The sequence below is a fragment of the Lissotriton helveticus genome, chromosome 1_1 (genome assembly GCF_964261635.1).
Source record: "Lissotriton helveticus chromosome 1_1, aLisHel1.1, whole genome shotgun sequence".
Taxonomy (NCBI): Eukaryota; Metazoa; Chordata; class Amphibia; order Caudata; family Salamandridae; genus Lissotriton; species Lissotriton helveticus.
In genome coordinates this window covers 2,144,262,131-2,144,288,572 of record NC_136057.1, presented here as the reverse complement: position 1 = coordinate 2,144,288,572, position 26,442 = coordinate 2,144,262,131, and the positions used below count along the sequence as shown (strand labels likewise).

The 26,442-nt window shown below is 52.0% G+C and overlaps 1 protein-coding gene across 3 annotated transcripts in view; it reads right to left on the bottom strand.

The window, feature by feature from the left end:
- CCDC18 (coiled-coil domain containing 18) overlaps window positions 1–26,442 on the bottom strand; it is a 1,360,824-nt gene that overhangs the window by 1,229,257 nt on the left and 105,125 nt on the right. For all 3 annotated transcript variants that reach the window (XM_078646342.1, XM_078646344.1, XM_078646343.1), the window contains exon 2: window positions 413–557. In XM_078646342.1, coding sequence (XP_078502468.1) covers window positions 413–557 — 145 coding nt within the window. The remainder of the gene's footprint in view (window positions 1–412; window positions 558–26,442) is intronic.

The window sequence follows — 26,442 nt, the reverse complement described above, 5'->3', positions numbered from 1 at the left end:
GCTCCAACCCCCCCTCTTCTTCATAGATTAAAAACATGGCTGCAGATTCATTGCAAAATGATCACCATACCTCACAGGCCAACGCCAAGGTGTAAGCACACCAAGGTGGGAGGTCACGCTGGTTGGAGACTCTGGAATGCTCTTCATTTCAGTTAAGATACAGAAAGATAATAATTTAAAGTTCCAGGTACTATTGAAGGCTGAATTATTAGGCAGAGTTTGCCTCAGAAAAATAAGGTGTGTTCCCCGTATTTTTCAGGTTGGTTAACCAGTCACCAAACAGGCTCGGGTAATTATGATGCATACAGGCCAGTTGAGCTATAATAATGCTGGTATCTAAATATGTGTCATCATAACTTAACGCAATGCAAACACAAGTACCAAACATTTCGCAGCAGTGGTGTGGCAGTACCTGCAAAGCTGGTCCCCTAAATTTAATAGGCTCCTCTCAGTTTTCATCAATTGATTTCTTAGCGCCCACACATTGGCAATCAGGCTGCTTTCTTCATCTATGTTGCAGGGTAGAACATTTGGTTCCATGTGTAATGCCTGCGTGCCTAAAAAATACATAAATAAATAGAAACATGGCATAATTATTTCACAAGTAGTTAAACACAAATAGGGTATCTTAACGCCTCATTTACGAAAACTAATGCGCTCAGACTTCAAACTGCAAAAAGTCGTATTCAGGAGATAAAATTCCATAACCATAATTCACAGAATATGTCTGAAGAATTTAACACTAGACAATCAATCACTGTTGCAGATTGCAGAAAAAGGGTTATAATCTGGCACATAGCTGTGCTAAAGGCTGAGGTGCCCTTTGAGAATGAAGTGACTGCTGCCCTCTTTGCTCACTTTGCCACTGGATTCAAACTAGCCTGGCTGATGACTGCTGATGAGCCAGAAACCGGCCCCAGGATGCTTGTTTTCCAGTCCAGGAAGACATGGCTTGGCAGTTCGGGCTGGACTGCTCCCATGAGGCACAGGGTCAGACAGATTTGCATATGGCCACGTCTGAACTGGGGTGGCGGAGTGAGCTAAAGAATGATGATGGATTAAACTCAGATCAGTTGACTGGGGGTGAGTGCTTGCAATGTTCAACACTCCGTCCATCACCCCCTTTGGTTTTCCTCTGAAACAACCTCAAGCACAATCTTGCTTTAGGAGAGGGTGGTAGAAGATATTTTTCACATAGAAAACGACTTTAGAGTGGCGGAAATAAGAATAAAATAGCCATGCATTTTAACACAAAGTCTACCTCGTCGGACAACTGATTGGTGTAGGGATTATGGTATAAAATGGAAAGCTACAATTCGTGCAAATTACCATGTCGAGCCCACAGGATTTTTATGAAACACTAAAAATTAGGTTTTATTTTACTGCCAACGTAACTCATGGACTGCTAATGAGGCCAATAAGAGTTAAACAATTCTTAAGTCTACGGCATTGCACAAATTCTTGAGTTGTAAGCAGACACATTTGCATGAAAGAATGAAACCACTATGACATATGGGTTTCGAAAGTGCAAAATTGTTCATGGAGTGCTATGTAAATGATACCACGAGAGCAGAAGATGTTTTCCCAAAAATATTTAAAACAATTAAAACGTTACCATTAGATCAGTTTCATATCTTGAAAAAAACATATGAGATCCATGTGAGGACCAGGTCGTCATGCAACGCTATAAGACGTGCATCGTGGTTGAAATAAAAAGAAAGGAGAAATCAGGCAGGGTAGAAAAAGCAGTATGTCTCCTCGAGCCAGGATTGTTTTTAACTTTTCTCTCATCGTAGGGATACATTCAGAGGGCGCTGCGGACGGAGCTGCCGGAGAGTGTACGGTGGACGTTGGGATCCGAGGACACGGGCAGGCCTGCATTTCACTGCTTCTATCGGGCCGCCGGGCTAGAGTGCACTCGCACAAGCACCCAGGCCAGCTGGTGTGTTAAGGTCACAGTTGCGTGGTGCATACGGCCAGCCTGTGAGCCTCCAACTTTGGTGCAGGTACAAGGCACATAGTGCCCATAAGTGACGTTTTGTGCAGTGTAGGTTTGTGATTCACTGTGAAGGAATGTCTAGTAGGCGGGGTGCAAGGAGTTCCTGCATGGAGCTCATGTTTCAGAGCATGATGCGCAGAATGTCAGCGATGGACAGGAGATTAGGGAAAGTGGATCAGTTGGTGAAGACCGTGGCGGAAATGGGCGAGAGGCTTGAGGCTCAGGCAGGGCCATCAGGGAGACCCAAACGGGTAGTAGTGCCCCCTAAGCCCAGGGGGGAACTAGACGCTTTACCTAAGCGTGTGAGAGCCAAGAGGAGTTATAGTCGGTCTCCCAAGTCACGGGTGGTAGGGGGGTCCCCTGGGGCGGTCCCTGACGTAGTACCGGTAGTACCAGCATCACCGGAGGCTCCCACCCCAACTCTGCCAACCCCGATAAGTGTACCCAAAACCCTAGCGCCACCAGTGGTCCCACCAGTAATTCCAGGGGTACACCCGGTGCGCTCCACGGCGTCACCCTCCCCGGTCAGTGAACCCCCTGGAGTTGGTCAGGTACCCCCTGAATTGGCGGCGCAAATAGCGGCAGTACTCCCCTGGCTGGGGATTGGGGGGGATGTTATCCTCCTCGGCTGATCCCTCGGCGGAGGCGCAAAGAATGGTGGCTAAGATCATGTTGGCTCGGGGTGATGGTGGAGTGCCAAGCGCACCAATTTCTCCCCAAACAGGTTCGGCCAGCGATGCGGGGAAAGACTAGACCTTAGAACCAACGCGAGTCGCTGAGAGTGGTAAGGAGTTTGCTTTGCCGGTATTGGGCGAAGGTGCAATACCCTCCAGGGGAGAGAACCTGGCTCAACATGTTTCGCAAGGAGTGAAAGAACTGATTTGGGCAGACAAATATGTGAATATATTTTCATTGTTGATTGATAACAGGGAGTTGGAGTATGCCAAGTCACAAAAAGATTTGATGTTTCCGAGCGAATGGCGGTCTCAGTTGTCTAAATTCAGGGAGGAGACACTGATTAATTGGATTCGAGCCTTTTCTGTATTTATGGCAGTCACCCCTGAACGTTCACCCAACTTGCAGGCAGAGATGGCTTGTTACCAAAGTAGAATTGCAATGTTCAGTGAGAAGCATGGGGGGGGACGGATGGAAAGAATATGACATTTCCTTCAGGAAAGCTAGAGAATTTGACCGATCGTTAGCCTGGGACAAGGTAGATTCCATTTCCTGGCATGGACAGTTTTCAGGTGGTCAGTCCGCAGGTGTTGGCACAAGCTGGAACAAAGGATATTCGTCCAAGCCCCAGCAGCCCTTTCGGCCAGGGTAAGGGCGGGATTTGTCCAGTAAGGCCAGGGGCAATGGAGGTGGAAAAGGCATGTGTTGGGACTTTAACAGGCGACCATGCACCAGGGCAGCGGGCACTTGCAAATTCAGACATGCATGCTACATATGCGGCCACTCATCCCACCCAGAAACAGCATGCCGTTCAAAAGGTAGTACTTCAGGCAACAGGGGGAAAAGGAAACAGGAATAGGGGGGGATACCTGCAAGTCGCTCACTCACCCATAGATGTCCTGGCTATGATTCCTTGGCTGAACAGGTACCCAGATCATGCCTCCGCAAGGATGCCGCAAGAAGGGTTCACACATGTTTTTCGGATTCCAGCAGGGGGTACATTAGAACGCCAGAGTGTAGGAATCAGTTGTTTCAGTTAGACACAACCCTGGGGTGGTGGCGTCCAAAATTGTGAAAGAGCTACGCCTAGGTAGGGTAGCGGGTCCTTTCGATGACATCCCAGTACCTAACTTTGTTTGCTCACCCCTTGGTGTGGTCCCGAAGAAAGAAAAGGGCGAATTCAGATTCATACACAACCTCTCAGCACCTAGGGGCGCATCATTGAATGATGCAATCGACGAGGGCATTTTCAGCGTAAAGTGTGCGTCTTTTGACCAGGCAGTAGAGATGTTGAGAGTTTTGGGTCCCGGGGCATTGATGGCAAAATCAGATATTGAATCAGCTTTCCGACTGCTGCCAGTACATCCTTTGGACCAACACCTGCTGGGTTTTTCCTTTGAAGGCAAATACTATATGGATATGTGTATGCCCATGGGTCATGTGCATACTTTGAGACATTCAGTTCGTTCCTAGAATGGGAATGGGACAGACAACAGGGCACCAACATGTGATGCATTACCTGGACGACTTCTTTTTGCTGGGCGTAGCGGGCTTTCAGGAATGTGCGTGGGCATTGCAGGATCAATGTTCGGATTCATCAGAAAGATCATCCTCAGGGGCAGAGGGAAACTTATACTCATGCGGGCTTTTGGGGTCCCGCTGGCACCAGGAAAAACGGTGGGGCCGTCGACATGTTTGGAATTCTTAGGCATTGAATTGGACTCTGTTGAGGGTTGTTTCAGGTTACCCAAGGAAAAGATTGTGAAATTCAGAGCAGCCCTACAGCAATGTTTGGTTAAAGAGAAGGTCACATTGCGGCAGCTGCAACAGACCGTTGGTCAGCTGAATTTTGCATTAAGAGTGATACCTATGGCACGCCCATTTTCCCGCTCAATCGCGCAGGCCATGAAGGGCCTGCGGGACAAGCATCATCACACGAGACTGTCAGCCGAAGTGCGCCAGGACATGCAGTTATTGGTGGCCTTTCTGGAGGGCTTCAATGGCAGAGTGGTGTGGTGTGGCCCCCACACTACGTCGGCGGAGTTAGGTCTATGGACCGATGCTGCTGGCAGTGTAGGGTTTGGCGCCATACTTGGCAACAAGTGGGTGGCACAAAGGTGGCCGGAGTGGTGGGAAGAAAGCGGTTTGACGGCAAACATTGTTTTTCTAGAGCTCTTCCCAATATGGGTTGCACTAGCGGTCTGGCCTGAACAATTGTCCGATCAATCTGTGGTTTTCTGGTCAGACAACATGACTGTAGTGGAATGCATCAATCATCAGGCAGCACGATGTAAGTTTATACTCCGCCTCATTAAGGAGATTGTGTTAAGATGCTTAAAGATGAATGTGCAATTTAGGGTCAGACATGTCCCAGGGGTCTTGAATAACGCGGCTGACTCCCTTTCTCGCTTTAAGATGCAGGTATTCAGGGAACACTTACCTGCTGCAGAAGCTTCACCAGCACACTTCCCAACAACACTTTTGCCCCCAACTACAGAACCTCGTGGCAGCCAGCTTAGCACCCAAGACCAGGACAGCCTACGAAAAGGCGTTCATGTCTTATTGTAATTGTTTGGGGCAAGAATGGGAAGTTAAGTGGGGCAGGAGGTGAATTTTACCTCATACATGGACGTACTGCACGGAGAAGGGCGCTCAGCGGCGACAGCTTGCAGACACAAAGCGTCTGTCTCTTTCTTTGCACAGTTAAAAGGTGTCAGAGACCCCACAAACAGTTTTTTTAGAGCGGAAGGCATTGAAGGGGTGGCGACGCCTACAGGCAAACACCCCTTATTACAGACGGCCAATAGGTTTGGAACGGTTGTCTTTAGTATTGGACGCCTTGTCTGACACATGTAGCTCCCCGGGGGGGAAGTACTCCAATTTAAAGCTGCGTTTGCTTTGGCCTTTTATGGGGCATTGCGGGTAAGTGAACTGGTGGCCAACAACAAACTGAACAGGTTGGGTGGACTTCAACTGGACAACATCACGATAACAGGGGTGAGTCGATCTGGATAACTATACGGAAATCAAAAACTGATCAGGAGGCCAGGGGGGAGAGCCTAGTACTACACCGGGCCCCGACCAACCCATGCTGTCCAGTGTCACATGTGGAGGCATTCATCAGGCAACGGGTGGCCGGGATAATGGGGGCATTGTTAATACATGCGGATGGTACCCCATTGACCAGGTTCCAGTTCCAAAGCGTGTTAGCAATGACAATCGCCAAGGCGGGTTTGAACCCCAAGGAATTTGGGACACATTCTTTCCGAATAGGTGCGGCCACTGAAGCAACAGCGAGAGGGTTGCATGCCACCAGTGTAAAGAGGATTGGGAGATGGTCTTCCAACGCCTATAAGCGTTATGTGCGGCTGCACATGTTGTAAAGTACTAGCAAACCAGCCTGACACCTGCCTTGTTGTCTGTTTTCTTTCAGTTTCTGGAGCCTGTGACGCAGGGCGGAAACTGGTACCGGGTCATCAAATACGATCACCAGCAACACGGCAAAAGCAAGAAGACAGGAGGAGAACACATGTAGTATGGGTCGTTGGTCATTCATATGTGAAACGTGCTAAGCCATTTTTCCTTTCAGGTGATTGTAGACAAAGGGCGGAGAGCGGGGGTTTCCAGGTTTCCTTTCATGGTCGTAGGGGGCTCTGCCTTAATCAACTTAGGGGGTTCCTTTCCGACTTACTCAACAGACACACCCCACCGCCCTCAATTGTTATCTTACACCTCGGGGGAAACGACTTGGTGACACTGGGCAGAAGGGTCCTGTTAGAAGAGATTATCTCAGCGGCGGGTTGGCCGGCGAAGTTGCTCCCGGGTTGCACTATACTGTGGTCTCAGTTAATACCTAGACACCAGTGGAGGGGGGCAGAATCAGTTAGGGCGTTGAAGAGGGTCAACATCAAGATAGAGAAGCTGTTCCGAACACCTCAATTGCAGAGTATTCCACATGGGTGCATCTGGGGGGATCATTTCTACTTGCAGGATGGGGTCCACCTGACCGAGACAGGCAATGACTTACTAACAAGGAACATATTGGCATGGTTAGAAGGTTTTGCGAGGTAGGTATGACCTTTCAGTGTAGGAGGTTTGGGGGGGCCAGATAGTCGGTCAACTATGCTGGCCTGTGGCGGTAAGGTCATGATCGGTGAGCAGCAATTTAAGGTCCTTAGGGGGCGGCTACATTCTCGAATGGGGTCGCCCAGGGGGAGGGGCCAATGGTCTCTCCTAGAACTTCAGGGGCAGGATATCTGCTTGGTCGGAAGGGTGCGGGGAGGGAGTAACACTTTCCTTGAGCTGGTAGCCACCCCGCATATACACTATGACGTCATAAAGTGGCGCGAGTGAAAGTGCCCTCCTTTTTGGCTTAATGGAGTTCACGGAGCGTACGGGGTAACCAGGAGAGGGACGTACTCTCCCGGTAACCAGGCCCTGTTGCGCATGCGCACTCATAGGTGAGGGCGTAGCTGGTAATAAGGATCTGACACCGGTTAACGACCTTGCCGTAGGCCCAAAATTGTTAGGATGCAAAATTCATACGTAGGATGTTAGATTCGGTTAGGAACGCGCTGTATTAGACATTTGTTAAGGTTAGCCCTTCATACCCGTCTACGTTGCTGTAAATCTAATGTCAGAATTTTGCATAATAATGATTGTGTAAATAATGTTTATTTTAACGAATTTTGAATTTGTTTTCATATTTTAATAAATACAGCCGGGGGGGTCATGAGACCCCCCGCCTTCCAAAGAAACTCCTCGCATGGCTAAGTTACTTTCGGGATTGATGCACAAGTTACTACGTGTGTAACGATATATCTGTAAGAGACATTAGTTAGTATTAGATTCCTTACCTTAGAATATCCCCAGGCGTCAGACTGGATCCGGAAATGTTTGCGTAGCAGTACACCCTTGCGCGTCGGTAGGCGTCGTCTGCGGCTCCGCGTCCGTCGTCGGCGTCGTCGTGGGCGCCGTGATGACGTCGTCGGGAGTACTTAGACGCTGCCTCCGCGTGCTGACATCAGTTCTTAGACACAGCTTTTCCGCGCCAGAAACGCAGAGCCATGTTAAAAACCAACACTGGTGCCATTGACACTAGGGCCCTGAAAGGGGGTAACCCTAACCCTAGATATTGGTTCGCAGAACGGGGAGGATGGGTGGGTCGGTAAGGAATCTAATACTAACTAATGTCTCTTACAGATATATCGTTACACAAGTAGTAACTTGTGCATCTGAAAGAGACACGTTAGTATTAGATTCCTTACCTTAGAATAGATACCCCAGCAATACCAACCCCGGTGGTGGATCTGCGAACCAATAATCACACCAGAAAGTCCTGGAGGACGGAACGGCCAAAGAAGCCATCCCTCCGGCCTTGGCTGTCCAGGCAGTAGTGTCTTGCAAACGTGTGCAGCGATGCCCACGTAGCTGCCTGACAGATGTCTTGTAAGGGCACACCCCTGCCCAGGGCAGTGGTAGCCGCCGTTGCTTGGGTAGAATGAGCCCGCAGTCCAACAGGGGGCTCCTTCCTAGCCAAGGAGTAGCATGCCTGGATACACAGGATGATCCACCGGGAGATGGTCCTCTTGTGCACCGCTTTCCCCTTCTTAGCGCCCACGTAACCAACAAAGAGTTGGTCATCCACCCGGAACTGGCGTGTGCGATCCAAGTAGAATGAGAGAGCACGTTTTGGGTCCAGACAGTGGAGCCGCTCTTACTCTTTAGAGGGATGCGGTGGCGGGAAGAAGGTTGGCAAGGTGATAGACTGCCCGATGTGGAAGGCCGTGACAACCTTGGGCAGGAAAGAAGGTTTGGTACGCAGCACCACTTTGTCCGGATGGACAGAAAGGAAAGGTGGAGTACAAGAAAGGGCCTGGAGCTCACTCACTCTCCTGGCAGAGGTGATGGCAACCAGGAAAGCAGTCTTCAAAGTCAGAAGGCGAAGAGGACAGTTGTGAAGTGGCTCAAAGGGAGCGCACATCAGAAACGTAAGAACCAGGTTCAAGTCCCACTGAGGCATCACAAACGGAACAGGAGGAAACGTGTGTGTGATGCCCTTAAGAAATCTATTTACAATAGGGGACTTGAATAAAGAAGGTCGATCAGGCAGCCTGAGAAAGGCTGAAAGGGCAGAAAGGTAGCCCTTGATAGTGCCCAGAGCAGAGCCCTGCTGGGCAAGAGAAAGAAGGAAGAGAAGGACCTCAGAAAGAGGGGCATTGAGGGGATCCACAGCCTTTGCTGTGCACCATGCCACAAATCTGTTCCACCTGCAGGCGTATACCGACTTCGTGGAGGGACGCCTGGCTGCCAGAATGATGTTACAAACTTCAGGAGGCAAGTCAAATGGCCTCAACTGTCGCAGCTCAATCTCCAAGCATGGAGGTGGAGACTGGACAGGTTCGGGTGGAGGACCGTCCCCTGCTGCTGCGACAGAAGGTCCTCCTGAAGAGACAGACGAACCGGGGGATCGACTGACAGACTGAGTAGCTCTGGATACCAGTACCTTCTCGCCCAGTCCGGAGCCACAAGGATGACTTGGGCCCGGTCGCGCTTGATCTTCTTCAGCACTCTGGGCAGAAGTGGTATAGGCGGAAAGGCGTACAACAGACCGCAACTCCACTCGCGACGAAAAGCGTCTCCGAGCGAGTGCCGCCTTGGAAATTCCAACGCACAGAACTGATGACATTGCGCATTCTCTTCGGTGGTGAATAGATCTAACCAAGGCTCTCCCCATCGCTGAAAGAGGCCTTGCGCCACGTCCGAGTTCAGACGCCATTCGTGATCCATCATGCACCGACGGCTGAGCTCGTCCGCCCAGGCGTTCAGAGAACCTGCCAGGTGTTGAGCCACCAGGGTCACGCCCTGGCGTTCCAGCCATTGCCAAAGGCGAAGAGCCTCTTGACAAAGGGTCCACGACCCCTCCCCGCCTTGTTTGTTGCAGTACCACATGGCGGTGGTGTTGTCCGTGAACACCTGCACTACACTCCCCCGGACAGAGGGGAGGAATGCCTTCAGTGCCAGACGAATCGCCCGGAGCTCAAACAGGTTGATGTGGAGCCGGGCCTTCGCCGGAGACCAGAGGCCTCTGATCTCCGCCTCTCCCATGTGGCCTCCCCAGCCCTGGAGGGACGTGTCCGTCACAACTACGTGCTCCGGTTGGGGAAGGGAGAGGGATCTGCCGCCGACCCAATCGCGGTCCGTAAGCCACCACTGCAGCTGTCTCGCAGTGCCCTCCGAGATCAGGACGTGGTCGGATAGGTTGCCCTGATGCTGGGCCCACTGAAACTTCAGGTCCCACTGCAGAGCCTGCATCCGCCACCTGGCGTGATGCACCAGTAGGATGCAGGAGGCCATCAGCCCCAGAAGCCGCAGCGTCAACCTGACCGAAACCCGGGATAACGGCTGAAAGATGGGAATCAGAGCCTGAATATCCCGGACCCGCTGTTCGGGTGGATAAACCCGAAACCGCGCCGAGTCCAGAACCGCTCCGATGAAGAGGAGCTTCTGAGAGGGGCACAGGTGTGACTTCGGAACATTGATGGTGAACCCCAGCTGGTGCAGGAGGTCTGCCGTAGTCTGGAGGTGGCTGACGACTGTCTGGGGCGAGCCCGCCTTCAACAACCAGTCGTCGAGGTAGGGGAAGACTGAAACCCCTAACCTGCGCAGATGAGCTGCGACCACCGCCATCACCTTTGTGAACATCCGTGGGGCGCTGGTAAGGCCAAAGGGGAGCACGGTAAACTGAAAGTGCTCGTGGCCAACCATGAACCGCAGGTAGCGCCGGTGGGCAGGCAGGACGGGGATATGAAAATAAGCGTCCTGCAAGTCCAACGCTACCATCCAGTCTCCTGGGTCCAGGGCAGCCAGGACCTGAGCCAGTGTCAGCATCTTGAACTTCTCCTTCCGGAGGAAGCCGTTGACGTTCCATAGGTCCAAGATAGGGCGTAGGCCCCCTTTGCCCTTCTTGGGTACCAGAAAGTAGTGGGAGTAGCAACCACACCCTACTTCTGGCCCAGGAACACGCTCGATGGCCCCCTTGGCCAAGAGGGCCGTAACTTCCTCCTGCAGAAGTCGCAAATGATCCCCCGATACACGGTGGTTCTGCGGTGGCATGGCTGGAGGAGTCGCCTCGAATGGGGAGGGAGTAGCCCCTTCGGACGATTTGCAGCACCCACCTGTCCGATGTGACAGTGCACCAGCGGAGGTGGTGATGGCGAACCCTGCCCCCCACTGGCGTCACATGGGCCTGAAAGCACGGACTAGGAGGTTTTTGAGGCGGATGCTGCGGGGGAAGGTGTGGACTGACCTCGCCGTTGCCCCCGACCGCCCGGACGGCGGTTCCCACGGCCGCCACCGCATTGGGTATTGCCCTGCGGAGCGTGGCTGGCGGCGCGTGTGGGCGCACCCCTTCCGTGGCCACGAAAGGCGCGGGGCCGAGAGGCCCAAGGACTTGGCCGTAAGCCCTGGAGTCCTTAAAGCGCTCAAGCGCATGGTCTGCTTTGTCGCCAAAGAGGCGACGGCCATCGAACGGCATGTCCATGAGTGTGTTCTGGACATCTGCCGAAAAGTTGGCGGACCTCAGCCAGGCGTGGCGCCTGACCGCCACCGTCGTTGCCATCGCTCTACCTAGCGAGTCGGTGGTATCCAGCCCACACCTGATGGAATATTTGGCTGCATCCCGGCCCTCCACAAGGGCTTGGCCGAGTTTGGCCCGTACCTCCAACGGACACTCTGGCAGCACCTCCGCGACCTTATCCCACACAGAGTGGGTGTAACGTCCCAAGAGGCAGGTGGTGTTGGAAGACCGCAGGCCCAGACTAAGGGATGAGAAGATCTTCTTCCCATACTGGTCATACCTCTTGGATTCCCTGTCCGGCGGGGCCGACGGGAACGCGGTCTGGGAATTGGAGGCCTGGATGACCAGGCTCTCGGGGGTAGGGTGGGTGGACAGGAAACATGGGTCGCCCGGGGCTGGGCGTTGGCGTCTGGCCACGTTCCTACCTACGGGTGAACCCGCAGCGGGCTTGGACCAAGTGCCCAGAAGAACGTCGGTCAAGGCCTCATTAAAGGGCAGCAGAGGCTCGGCCGAGCTTGACTGCGGTTTAAGGACCTCAGTGAGGAGATTAGTCCTCACGGCCGCGACGGGGAGCTCAAGGCCCAAGGCCTTGGCAGCCCTCATCAGCACCACACTGTAGGTTGCCCCCTCCTCCGTAGCCACGGTAGGAGGGGAGACAAAACCAGTGTCTGGAGAGGTGTCCAGGCCACTGGCCTCCCCAAGGTCTCCTGTCCAGTCTTCATGAGACTGACACTCTCTGGTCAGAGGGTCCTCAGACCCCTCCCAGTCCTCTTCAGCACCCATCTCCTGAAACTCAGGGTCCTCAACTAATGGGGCCTGTTCATAGAAGTTAAACTCTCCAAACGACGTCTGGAGCGGCGCCCATCGGGCCGTCCCGACGCCGGAACAGGAACGAAGGTAGGAGCGGGGACGGCGCCGCCCGAGGACGGCGCCGGAGGCGACACCTTAGGGTCCTACGCCAGGGAGGTCGTAAGGTCCACCGGCGACGAACCAGATCCCGAAGGAGGTCCAGCGGCGTCCTGCAGCGCCGTGCCCGAAGGCGCCGGCGGCGCCAGAACAACTGAACCCCTCGGCGCCGGGCCCGAAGGCGCCGGCGGCGTCGGGATAGCGGGAACCTGCGGCGCCGGGCCCGAAGGCATCGGCGGCGTCAGGGCCGTAGCACCCGACAGCGTCGGGGCCGAAGCCCCCGACCCACTAGGGTTCCCAGACGGGTCCGCTGGGCCCGAAGGCGCCACGGAGCCCGTCGGAGGAGAGAGATTCCTCATGGCCATGAGGAAGCGCTCAATCTCCTCCTGCGTCGCGTTAAGCCCAGGGACCGTAGAGTATGGGGCTGGACGCGGCGCCTGCGACTCCGTTGGAGCCGCGTGGGTGGTGTCACCCGAACCCCAGGCCGCATCGCGCGAGCGTTCGGGGGAGTCCGCAGAGCGATGACGCGGCTTGGACTTCTTGTGCCTCTTACCTGACGACGACTTCGACCCGGAGGAGTGCGGCCTACTCTCGGAGCTGTGGTGGCTCCGAGCCCGTGACCTGTCCCTCGACCTCCCATGGGACCGAGACCTCTCGCGGCGCGGGCCCGACTGCCGGAGTTCGAGTCGCCTGCGGGACCGCTCCCGCCTGGCTTTCGAAGAGAGGGCCCGGCAGTCGGAGCAGGCCTTGTCGTCCTGATCGACGCCGAGACAAGTTAAACACCGTCGGTGAGGATCCGTGATCGACATCAGACGGTCGCAATCCTCACAGTGCTTAAAGCCGGGCATCCCTACGGCACCGTCGGAGTCGAAGACTCGAGAAATGATCAAAAGTGATCAGAAAGGTTAGTAAAAAAATGACTAGGGTTACTGCTTTTTCCAGATCTGCGCTTGCTGGCGCGGAAAAAAGAAGAACTGACGTCAGCACGCGGAGGCGGCGTCTAAGTACTCCGACGACGTCATCACGGCGCCGACGACGGACGCGGAGCCGCAGACGACGCCTACCGACGCGCAAGGGTACTGCTACGCAAAAATTTCCGGATCCAGTCTGACGCCTGGGGATATTCTAAGGTAAGGAATCTAATACTAACGTGTCTCTTTCAGATGTGGTGGTTTGCATGACAGGGAGGGGGTGGTCGGTAGTCCCAGACCATAGGGGAGGAGGGCAGGAGTATGGGGCAACAACAAAATGCGGGAGGGGTGAGACACAGAGGCAAGCAAAAACGGGAGCCAGTGGGATGGACGGGGGCAGGTGCAAAACACAACGCTTGACAGGTTTGGGGGAAATAGATGGCCTGAAAACACATGCACTTTTAGGGAGTGCGACAAGTAAAATAAAAAAGGTACCTCCAAAAGCACACTATCAGTGGAGGGACACTGAGCGCCAAAATGAAGCAGTACTTGGTCCATGCTCTAGGGAAGGGACAAAACACACAAAGAGGAAGGGAAGCTGACATGCGCTAACCAATAAGAAGTAAGGAAATGAGAGTGACGATAATGCCAATCAATGGTAAGTAATGAGCAGTCTCCAAGTCCCCTAAAAGTTAACAAAATGTCTCACGAGCGACAGAGCATGAGGTGTCTCAGGCAAGGCCAAACAAGGTGGAGTGATTTCAAGGCAGCATTTAAAGTAACGTCTTCAATGTATTGTGGCAGATTTCATCTTGTTCTCTGCGTACTCAGGGCCTGCCTCATCGGTCAAATAGACTCACAACAGTGTTGTCTGCCATGAAGAAAACTTCCATGGATCTACCTCATTCACACATGTACACTTTTGCCCTTCCAGATGACGCTAAGTTTGTGTTTAGAAATACGATTTTCACATGTGTACTACTCTGCATTTTTTTTTCACTAAGTTGCTCGTGCTCTCTTCTCCTTGCAGAAGTAGCCTCACAGGTTTGAGGGTGGGGGCATAAATGCGGTTTTCCCCTTGCATCGACTTGCTTTTTCATTTTTTGCAGGCAGCCTATTGGTTTGTGTTTTCTGAGTAGTCACCGCTCCCTTTTATATTTACATGTCCACAGTCAAACATTCTCACTGCAGCATCCATGCATGGCCAAAAAGAACTGCTTCCTCTAGTCGGTTCTAGGCTCATATCAAATCCCCTCCCTCCAAAATTCATTTTCGCCTTACACTTCTTCCTATTTTCCCAAGAATTAGATGTTCCTCAACTTCTCCTTATATTCTGTGCCCTTAAGTTCATGCCTGGATTTGCATTGGTATGTTATCCCTACAAGACCCCAGTTTCCTTTTGTTCACAACCTGGAACTACAGAGTGCAAGGGTACAAAAACAACATATGGGGTGAAGGACTTGGTTGAAATGGATATGTTCTCCACTCTTCCAGATTTTGTCATGAGAGCTGGATCACAGTTCGATCAGATCGGGTCATTGCAGTAGTAAGTGTTACTTCCGAGCCACCAAGTTGAAAGGACACTACCTGCAACTGGCTTCTTCAGCATATCTGGAACTGTGAGTTCATATCTGCCTTCATAGTGGGGTGCTTGCCTGGTTGAGCCAGAAGCTCAGATGTTCGGCCATCGCAGTACCTGCACCCCACTGACCTTGCTTAAAGCTGAGAACAGGCTTTTAGTACCAAGTGCCACTACTTGAGTAATTGGCCAACGCAAAGGTGAACAGCTACACTATAGACCCCACTGGCTGTCCTTTGCTCTATAGTAAGAGTGTCATTTAGTTATTTACTGACTCACAAGGTTCGCCATCAGCAAGGATCTCGTTTGGAGAACCCCATGCATCAGAAATCTACTTGTACAGGTTACTCCAGAGAAGGTAATGGCTTATACTCCTACGCAGATACCACACCAATGATGCTGGACATCAATAGTCCATCTTTTTCTGAAATAATTACTAGCAGAAAATATTTTGCATTGCTACATGCTTACCCTCATCGAGAAGGGAAGGTGTACAGCCACCAATTTACAGAATTAAAGTCTCAAGGAATAAGTTACTTATCTTCAGTAATGCTCTTTTTGGGGAATACACTGACCAAGCACAGATTCTTCACACTTTGAATTACTCTACGTGCCAGACTAGCCCTTTAAACGTATTAGCAATTGCTGCAGCATGCCATAGGTGGCTCAATTAGACTGTGGCAGCCTCGTCCCTTCTCTATAAGTGACAGCATAGGACAGTATAGAGGCACAGCCCTTACTCACTGGTATCAGTTTACAACCAAGCATTCCATGCCTTTAGGCACAGAGGGTCAGTAACAGATTGAAAGCCTCAAAAGTGTGCCGAATCTAACATTATTAACATCTAGATATTCACTCATCAGAATGGGGAGGTGGGAGGGTAGTGAGGCATCGGAGGATAAATAGGCTATGCAACAGAAAAAGCATGACCAAAGGTAAGTAACTTGTTCTTCTGATGGATACTTCAAACCGTAGATTCCTCACCTTTTAATAGGTGCCAAAACGGAACCTTCCAAAAGTGGTGTGGCTGAGGAGTGGACTTTACACCAAGAAGTCCTGCAGGACAAATCAAGTAAAAATGACCCTTATTTCAGGACTTGTAACTAGTATAGTGCCTGGTGAAGAAGTGGACAGACATTTGTGTAACAGTCTGGCAGATATCCAGACACCTCATCAGACACTTTGATACGGTCAGAGAGGCATCGCCAGTGTGGAGCCCATTGAAGATGGAGATCTACTACTGAGTCGCATGCACCAGTGCGCAGAACACACAAGTAGTATACACACGGTTTGGAAACCCAGAAGCTCAGACCGCCCAGGCAAGCACACAGGACTGAGCCCAAAACATCGCTATCATATTCACAATGTCCTGGACTCAATGCAGAGTGAAAAAGATTTCAGTGCCATGGCGCTCATGAATGGAGCCTAAAAAGGGAATCCTGTGTACTGGCTGAAGGTAGGATTTCGGTCCATTGAGGGAGAACCCCTGGAAGGACAGGAAAAAGATGGCTGTCTGTGGCAGATTGTGACCAGCCTGCCTTCAACACCAGCGAAGTACTGGAAACCATGCTCTCTTGACCGGCAAAGATGACCTACAGCCATCACGTTCATAAATGTCTGGGAGCCAAGTAGAGGTCAAAGGGCAGGACACAATAACTTGAAAGCTTTCCTTCCCCCATAACAAAAAGGAGAACTCACCTGTGGGACTCCAGGACTGGTATGTCAAAGTATGCTTCCTGCAAATTCTAGAGCACTAACCAATCTCTCAGATCTAGTGGGAGAGGACCAGGGCTATAGGATTAAGCATCTAGAACTTGTCCTTGGGAAGAAAGATGTCCAAGTTTCCAAAATTGGCCCGAGCCCAACCCCAGTCCTTTCTTGGGCACCAAGAAGTAGTTGAATAGCACCTTTTGCCACCTTCTTTTCAGGAACTCTCTATTTCACTCTTGGCCAGCAATGACAGACCTTTCTTTGCACTCATTGAACGCATCCAGACATGATGGCAAGTTACTAAACCAATGCACAAAGCACAACCACACAGTAACAGGGGCTGAGACCGGACCACAAAATGTAATTGGCAGAGTCCTGTCTGTCGTAGACAATCTAGTCAAATGTATGTGGAAACTCCTCAGGTTCAGCAGGCAAGATATCCCTCACTGTACCCAAGAGACTATGAATGCAACTTACCAACATGCAGGCAGCCCTTCATAGCCCAAATAGCCAAACTGGCAGAAGAGAACTGTGAGAAGTTGGCCTGGTAGGGGATGTTTCCAATTCTGGAACCACCTACTACCTGACCAAACAATCCCCTTATGGTGTCTGGTTGTAAGTCAACCTTATTAGACAAGCTATCCTAGGGGTAGCATGGACTAAGCAGCCTAAAGGCTTAACTTAAGAGGTCGTGTTAAGCGAGCTGTTTTACCACATACAATCCTGTAATACCAAATGAAAGGACACCACACAAGTATATATTATAAAAATATATGTGTTTATTACTAAAAACAATCCCCAGTATTCTTTATGAATAAAGGGGCACAAGCGTTAAATCAAAAGCACTGTTTAAACATACAAAGTTGCACAATTATGGATGAGGGCAGGGGGCCACTCAAACCATATACTAAACAAGTGGTATAAGAGATGCCACTCGAGCAGTGGTTAGGCCTAGGGCCTAGGGAATCGCTGGGAGCAGTCAGGACAAGCAATGCTGAAGTCGGGAATGGCCCTCGGGATTCGGGAGATGTGCGGAAAGCGCACGCATGCACCAATGTTAACCAATGGTGCGTAAAAGTCAAATAGTTAAAGTTTAAGGACACTTCCGCTGAACCTAGAGGAACAAAACTTAACACACAGACCCTAGAGGTGTGCACCAGTGTGGGAACACCGGCGGAGCAAAGTTACCTCACCCACAGGAAGTGGGTGCACAGGGTCGAAGTGGCGTCGGGTTTTGACACGCAGGCTCTTGGTGCTTGAAGCTGAAAGGGCTGCAGGCAGGGTGAAGACGAAGTGTCCGGTGGAGTCCAAGGGTGGACTCAAGTTGTAGAGTACCTGAAAGCAGAGGGGACAGAGTCTGGGTCACTCAGCAGTGACCAGGGTGGAACCAGGACGGAACCAGGCAATGTCGGGCGCAATCAGGTGGTCGTCGAGGCGCTTCTCTTCGCTGTCACGTGGGCTCTGGGGCATCTGCGACGTCCAGGAGCAGGTCACGATCTGTCCCACGCAGGCTCTCACCGTCGGTGCAGTCGGCTTCCGGTTTGGAGCAAACAAGCCTTGGTAAGAGCAATCCACGCGGGATTGGAAGATGGCGTCTCACTCGGACCAGGAAGGTCAGAGTCGGGGCTCCCTTTCAGGGGAGCTGGTGTGGATCTGGAGCAACCAGAATCACGAGTCTTCTTTTGTAGTTCGTCGGCACAGGGACCACAAGCCAGCTGGCAAGTGACCGGGCCAACGCGTTGAGCCAAATCGTGCCAAAGGGCCCCACGCAGCACTCGTCGAGTGTGGAGGGCTGAACTTCGGCTCAGGAGTAGCTCAGGGTGGGGGCTTCTCAAACCCCGGTGTACAGCTTCGAGGGTCACTCGTGGGCTGCACGGTCAGCGTCTCGTGGTCACTTCAAGATGGCGTGCCCCACGCTTCCGGTCGCCTCCACGGGTCTCAGCTTTGCAGGGACTGTGGATCGGGCTGTTAGAAGCTGGGCAGGCTTGATCTCGTCGATCTCAGTCGCTCGAGTTCCGGCGGGAACTGCAACTAAGTAGACGTCGAGGGCTGGATGGTGCCTGCTGCTGCAGGGTGGTCACTCCTTGACCACAAGGGAGATTCTTCGGGCTTCCACGTTGAGATGGAGGGCGAAGGGTCCAGAATATCGTTTCAAATGTTTCTTCCAGAAAATCTGATGTGCATTGGCACTGCTCCCACTCTTATTCGAATCTGGTGGGCGTGATTACCTGCTAGGTCCCCTCCTATGGGTGGGACCCAGGAAGTGGGTGGATACACCCCCTTCCTTTGATCCAGGCCGCCCTGGCACGAGGGCTGGAGTGCCCCAGAACCGGTTTGGCCGGATTATGCAAGGGGCAGCCTTGTGCGCCCCAGGCAGTGTCTGGTTTCTTTCAAACCTCCCTGCTACAATACACTATCTCCTGTCTGGAGGGCGGTGACACCCTCCTGTGACAGGAAACCCTTTGTCCAGGACCCCCTTGACTGGGTTTCGGTCAGCTCCAGGGGTCCAGACATTTGTCTGTGGCAGAGGCATCCATTTTGTGGATCTTAAGGCCTTTGGAGAAATCAACCGCATTAAAGTGAAGTAACATGTCTTACCCCTCTAGAGGGGTGGAATGCCATCCCCGTCGCCAGAACTGGCGAGGGGATGGTATTCCAAAGCGTATGACACCTTACACGACATGTTTTGATAAAGCCAAACCAGAGTTGCTAAATAACCGCGAGGATTATAAGGCACTTAATAGTATATGGTATGGCATTATCCTGAAACAGCTTAGGGAGTTGTTCCCGACGGCTGCAGACAGGCTCAGCTCATGCTAGAGCTCCATCTCACATAAAAACCATGCACCCAGCCTCCAGGATTGGTGAGGCCTGTCTATAGGAGTGGCTCACAGGTTTACATGTGTCCAGATATAGGTTTAGACATAGGTATACTATATCTAAGCAAGGGGTGTGTACACCACCTTACCCCAGCTGAGTGATCAGCCAGTTGTGTCAATTTAAGAACCAGCCAGGGGTGGCAAAAGATATGCTGCAGCCCCTGGTAGGCCTTAGTGGCTCCTGTGCCCTGTGCACCTATAGTGCATTCTACAGGGGCTGACAAGGAGTCCATTTCCAATTGGTATGTACCTAGGGTACATGGAATCCATTTTACAGAGAGAGCAGATGGCCTGGGGCCCTGATTAGCAGGGAACCAGGTCAACTAAGTCAAAAAACCAGCTAAACACAGGCAAAAAATCTGGGGTAACCATAGTCAGGTAGCCACCTTCCTACATAACCCCCCCCCAAACGAAAGGAGATAAGGCTATCCTTGGCCAGGTAAGCCTATATTGCCTGAGTGGCCATATAAGGAAGTACCTGCACTAGCATGGGTACCCCCTGTCTCATGGTCCACTAAGCAGTCCCTCACCCTTTGGGTATTAGAGGGTCTCCACCATAGGGAATCACTACCTTGGGTGTGTTTATGCAAAGTTAAAGGCTGGTTTGGATATGGAGTATTGAAGTTAGGCTCTACTAAGTTAGGGCTTGGCTTCCTCCAATTATCTTCCACCAGGTGTGCCTTTCTTTCTTTAACTGAGTTGCACTGTGCTCTCAGGGTCAACCTCTGGCTACCTAAAGCTGGAGGCTGGGTCCCCCTGTTTGGCTTGCTGGAGGGACAGTTCAGGTTTTGGCCCTTTGGGTCCCAGGTTTGGCTGTGCCCAACAGAATCCATCTGGGGGAGGTCCCTAACTGTTTTTAAGGGGGCTCCCTCAGGAGTTTTTAAAGTTTTCACCTTACTAGGGCTACTAGTTTTGGTGCACCTAATCTTTTGATGGGGGTGCTTTATTTGACAGGGGGCCCTCTGGGTCTCACTGTCCTTCTTGTCCTCTGCAGCCCTGGGCTGGCTAAGGCAAGGGAGAGAGGGGCAGGTTACCTGCTCCAGACTGGGTCCCACCTGAGAAGGGTCCACTGACATCAGAGGTTCTGTCAGGCTAGGCCCAACCACCTCTGGGGCAGTTCCTTCATCAGGGGTAAGATCAGTTCCCTGAGGAGGCTGATCCTGTCCTAAAGTCTGGTGAGGGGGAGATTTCTCTTCCTCCTCCATGCTCTCAGTTTGTGTGGAGTTATCCATCATTTCAGGTTTCACAACACACGTGTCAGTTTGAGTTTGGGCTGTGGCCATCACAGCCCCACCAACCTTTTCAGGAGGAGACTCAGTTTGGGTTTCTGCTGTTATCATAACAGCTTTGCTATTCTGTTCAGGAAGAGCTTTTGCTAAAGATGGGGCAGGGAGTATCTCCGCCCTACCAACCTTTTCAGGAAGGACATCTTGAATTGGGGCTGTAGCCATTACAGCCCCACTAACCTTTCCATTGGAATTTACCATTCTAGAATGGATTTCCTGTTCAACCCCAGCCCAGGCTGAGATTTCTAAATCATTACCCAGTAGACAGTCTACAGGCAAGTTTGGGGACACTGCCACTCTCTTTGGGCCAGTGACACCTCCCCAGCTGAGACTTACTACTGCCATGGGATGATTTGTTTGGATGCCATCAATGTTTATTACCTGGTATGTGGCACCAGGTAAAAGTTGCTTAGAGGGGACTATGCCATCAGCCACCATGGTGATGCTAGCCCCTGTGTCTCTAAAAGCTTCAACTCTTAAACCATTGATGATGGGTTCTTGTCTATACTTGCTCAAAGTATTTGGGCAAGCAGAGAAGTTGGCAAACCCCATGCCAGCCTCATAAACAAGATCATTGGGTGATGGGGACCTGGATAGGCCAGGGTCCACCTGATTTCCAAAAGTAAACCCACCCAGATTCCTGGGTGTGCTTCCACTTCCTGGGGGATTACTGCTGACAGTAACAGGAGGTGTTGAAGCTGGCTTTGGAGGTATATTTTCTTTATTGTTATTCTTGGGACAACAGCTGTCTGTTTTGTAATGCCCCACCTGTTTACAGGGATAACAATAGGGTTTTTTCTCAGTTGAAGAAGTGTCTTGGGACCCACCCCCCTCCTTGGAGTTTTGGGGCCCTGGGGAAGTCTTTTCTTTACTTTTATCCCCACCCTTATCTTGAGGCTTGGTAGACTCCTTCTTCTGGTTACTGTCCTGATTCTTAGGCCTAATCCTGGTTCTGACCCATTTGTCTGCCTTCTTTCCCAATTCTTGGGGAGAGGTCAGATCAGAGTCTACCAGGTGCTGGTGTAAGAGCTGGTTCTGACAATTACTTAGGATCTGCTCCCTCATAATCAAATTATACAATCCTGTAAAGTCATGTACTTTGCTGCCATGTAGCCAACCCTCCAGAGCCTTAGTAGCACAATCTACAAAATCAGTCCAATCCTGAGTCTGTGTCTTCTGGGTATCTCTGAACTTCAACCTGTACTGTTCAGTGGTTAAGCCAAACCCATCTATCAGAACACTCTTCAGGACTTTGTAATTGTTTGCATCCTCATGTCTAACAGTGAGGAGCTTGTCTCTCCCTTTCTCTGAAAAGGAGTACCATAAGATTGCTGCCCACTGTTCCTCAGGAACCTGCTGTACCATGCAGGCTCTCTCAAGAGCAGTCATCCATTTGTGGATGTCATCCCCTTCCTTGTAGGGGGGCACAATCTTTGTCAGGTTTCTACTATCATAGGACCTGGGTTTCTCTTTAGGAATATTGCTGCCACCAGTGGCATCTAAGCCACACAATTTTTGCTCTCTTGCCAAGGCAAGTTTAGCTTGAGCCAAGGCTACCTCTTCCCTCTCTATCTGGAGTTTGACAGCCCTCATTCTGGCCCTATGCTCTAGCTTTTGAGAAGCACTCATGCCTCTCTGTGATTCCCTGGAGGCACTAGAAAGATGAGAGTCTCCTGAGGGAGATCTCACTCTTCTGTTGCCTGGGGGAATCATATGTTGGGTTCTGGGGAGGTGCTGGCCCTCTCCATTCCCCAGTAGGTCCAAGTTGGCCTGGCTAAGCCTACCAACTGGAACCTGGCTACCCTGATCCTGTACTTCTAAGTCCTCAACCTCTGAGTCCTCATCCAAGTCATCATCATCCTCCTCTTCAGGGGGATCAACTGCAGGGGGGTTCCCTTCAGTTCCTGTATCTAGGGAAGCTGCTTTTGCCCTCTCTAAGTCATCCTGTTCTAGGAGTCCTATCAGGTTTAGGCAGGTGGGGCTTCTGCCCCTTTTTAACCCTCTTGCTTTGCACAAGACAATCAAGTCTCTGCGGGTTAGTTTGTCATATCCAGAAGTTGCCTGGGTAGGGTCAACTGTCACAGGACTAGACCCTGAGGCCTTTCCTGTGTCGGACATGGTTACTAGTGAGGTGTAAGTGGTGCACTTACCTACACTAAGTGTTTTCCTACTGGACCTTGCTAGTGAGTTGTAGTCAGGGGTGTGCTACTCCCTTCAACCTACAACTACTAAGTTCAGTAGAACTTAATATGCTAAGCTTTTGATTTTATATGTACCTAGAGGTACTTGATGTGATCTTTCAATTTGATATAAAGATTGCAATGGTAAAACAACAGCAAGCTCAAATCCGCACCGCTGCTCACCAATGTGAGAAGTTGGCCTGGTAGGGGATGTTTCCAATTCTGGAACCACCTACTACCTGACCAAACAATCCCCTTATGGTGTCTGGTTGTAAGTCAACCTTATTAGACAAGCTATCCTAGGGGTAGCATGGACTAAGCAGCCTAAAGGCTTAACTTAAGAGGTCGTGTTAAGCGAGCTGTTTTACCACATACAATCCTGTAATACCAAATGAAAGGACACCACACAAGTATATATTATAAAAATATATGTGTTTATTACTAAAAACAATCCCCAGTATTCTTTATGAATAAAGGGGCACAAGCGTTAAATCAAAAGCACTGTTTAAACATACAAAGTTGCACAATTATGGATGAGGGCAGGGGGCCACTCAAACCATATACTAAACAAGTGGTATAAGAGATGCCACTCGAGCAGTGGTTAGGCCTAGGGCCTAGGGAATCGCTGGGAGCAGTCAGGACAAGCAATGCTGAAGTCGGGAATGGCCCTCGGGATTCGGGAGATGTGCGGAAAGCGCACGCATGCACCAATGTTAACCAATGGTGCGTAAAAGTCAAATAGTTAAAGTTTAAGGACACTTCCGCTGAACCTAGAGGAACAAAACTTAACACACAGACCCTAGAGGTGTGCACCAGTGTGGGAACACCGGCGGAGCAAAGTTACCTCACCCACAGGAAGTGGGTGCACAGGGTCGAAGTGGCGTCGGGTTTTGACACGCAGGCTCTTGGTGCTTGAAGCTGAAAGGGCTGCAGGCAGGGTGAAGACGAAGTGTCCGGTGGAGTCCAAGGGTGGACTCAAGTTGTAGAGTACCTGAAAGCAGAGGGGACAGAGTCTGGGTCACTCAGCAGTGACCAGGGTGGAACCAGGACGGAACCAGGCAATGTCGGGCGCAATCAGGTGGTCGTCGAGGCGCTTCTCTTCGCTGTCACGTGGGCTCTGGGGCATCTGCGACGTCCAGGAGCAGGTCACGATCTGTCCCACGCAGGCTCTCACCGTCGGTGCAGTCGGCTTCCGGTTTGGAGCAAACAAGCCTTGGTAAGAGCAATCCACGCGGGATTGGAAGATGGCGTCTCACTCGGACCAGGAAGGTCAGAGTCGGGGCTCCCTTTCAGGGGAGCTGGTGTGGATCTGGAGCAACCAGAATCACGAGTCTTCTTTTGTAGTTCGTCGGCACAGGGACCACAAGCCAGCTGGCAAGTGACCGGGCCAACGCGTTGAGCCAAATCGTGCCAAAGGGCCCCACGCAGCACTCGTCGAGTGTGGAGGGCTGAACTTCGGCTCAGGAGTAGCTCAGGGTGGGGGCTTCTCAAACCCCGGTGTACAGCTTCGAGGGTCACTCGTGGGCTGCACGGTCAGCGTCTCGTGGTCACTTCAAGATGGCGTGCCCCACGCTTCCGGTCGCCTCCACGGGTCTCAGCTTTGCAGGGACTGTGGATCGGGCTGTTAGAAGCTGGGCAGGCTTGATCTCGTCGATCTCAGTCGCTCGAGTTCCGGCGGGAACTGCAACTAAGTAGACGTCGAGGGCTGGATGGTGCCTGCTGCTGCAGGGTGGTCACTCCTTGACCACAAGGGAGATTCTTCGGGCTTCCACGTTGAGATGGAGGGCGAAGGGTCCAGAATATCGTTTCAAATGTTTCTTCCAGAAAATCTGATGTGCATTGGCACTGCTCCCACTCTTATTCGAATCTGGTGGGCGTGATTACCTGCTAGGTCCCCTCCTATGGGTGGGACCCAGGAAGTGGGTGGATACACCCCCTTCCTTTGATCCAGGCCGCCCTGGCACGAGGGCTGGAGTGCCCCAGAACCGGTTTGGCCGGATTATGCAAGGGGCAGCCTTGTGCGCCCCAGGCAGTGTCTGGTTTCTTTCAAACCTCCCTGCTACAATACACTATCTCCTGTCTGGAGGGCGGTGACACCCTCCTGTGACAGGAAACCCTTTGTCCAGGACCCCCTTGACTGGGTTTCGGTCAGCTCCAGGGGTCCAGACATTTGTCTGTGGCAGAGGCATCCATTTTGTGGATCTTAAGGCCTTTGGAGAAATCAACCGCATTAAAGTGAAGTAACATGTCTTACCCCTCTAGAGGGGTGGAATGCCATCCCCGTCGCCAGAACTGGCGAGGGGATGGTATTCCAAAGCGTATGACACCTTACACGACATGTTTTGATAAAGCCAAACCAGAGTTGCTAAATAACCGCGAGGATTATAAGGCACTTAATAGTATATGGTATGGCATTATCCTGAAACAGCTTAGGGAGTTGTTCCCGACGGCTGCAGACAGGCTCAGCTCATGCTAGAGCTCCATCTCACATAAAAACCATGCACCCAGCCTCCAGGATTGGTGAGGCCTGTCTATAGGAGTGGCTCACAGGTTTACATGTGTCCAGATATAGGTTTAGACATAGGTATACTATATCTAAGCAAGGGGTGTGTACACCACCTTACCCCAGCTGAGTGATCAGCCAGTTGTGTCAATTTAAGAACCAGCCAGGGGTGGCAAAAGATATGCTGCAGCCCCTGGTAGGCCTTAGTGGCTCCTGTGCCCTGTGCACCTATAGTGCATTCTACAGGGGCTGACAAGGAGTCCATTTCCAATTGGTATGTACCTAGGGTACATGGAATCCATTTTACAGAGAGAGCAGATGGCCTGGGGCCCTGATTAGCAGGGAACCAGGTCAACTAAGTCAAAAAACCAGCTAAACACAGGCAAAAAATCTGGGGTAACCATAGTCAGGTAGCCACCTTCCTACAAGAACATACTCTTGCCAAGCACATCAATGTTCTTCGAATCACTGCCAAGTAGGACCCAATCAGAGGGGCGTGGCTTGGACGCCGATCGGGATGGCGGCGTGAGCTCGCAGCTCCGCGCGGATTCCCGCTAATTCTCCTGTTTTTCGGGACCCGAGGCGACCCGGAGATGACGGTCCTGCCCTCTGAAGGTTGAGGAGATAGCTGGACGTGCTCGGTGACTCGCTGGGGGACTGCTGGCCCCGCGAAGATCGAGGAAGGGGCGGCCGAGGTGTGGATCGGGGTGTGAAGAAAATGGCGGCGTGGAGGTCGGACGGTCCCGAACTTCAGCCCTGAGTTCGACTGTCGCCAAGCGGAGGGGACCTTGTGCCCGGCTGCCCGACACACTGAGATTGGCGGCGTGAAGCCTGGAGACCGGGGGACGCTGCCCGATTCACCCAGGAGATCGAGGGTTCTCGTCGACCACCGTCCCACGACTCGTCCTACCCCCACGGATCCAGCGGGGGGGCGGAATTGGGTTCATCCGCCTGGTCATTGCTCCTGAGTCCATTGGCGGTAGCACTACATTGCCCGGTACCCGGCACTCGGCACGAGCTCACGGGAGCACCCGTAGTACGGGTGGCTGGACTTGTGACGCAGCACCCTGACATGGCGGCGACCGGAGGGCCGATGCCCGGGAGCCGCGAGGGGGACTCGGCGACATCGTCCTGGCTGAATGAGAGTCCCTCCCCGGAGCTTGACCAGGAACAGCGACTGAACCGACGTTTGGATGCCATCCTTGAGGCGATCACCTCCACCAAGGAGGCGTTGCA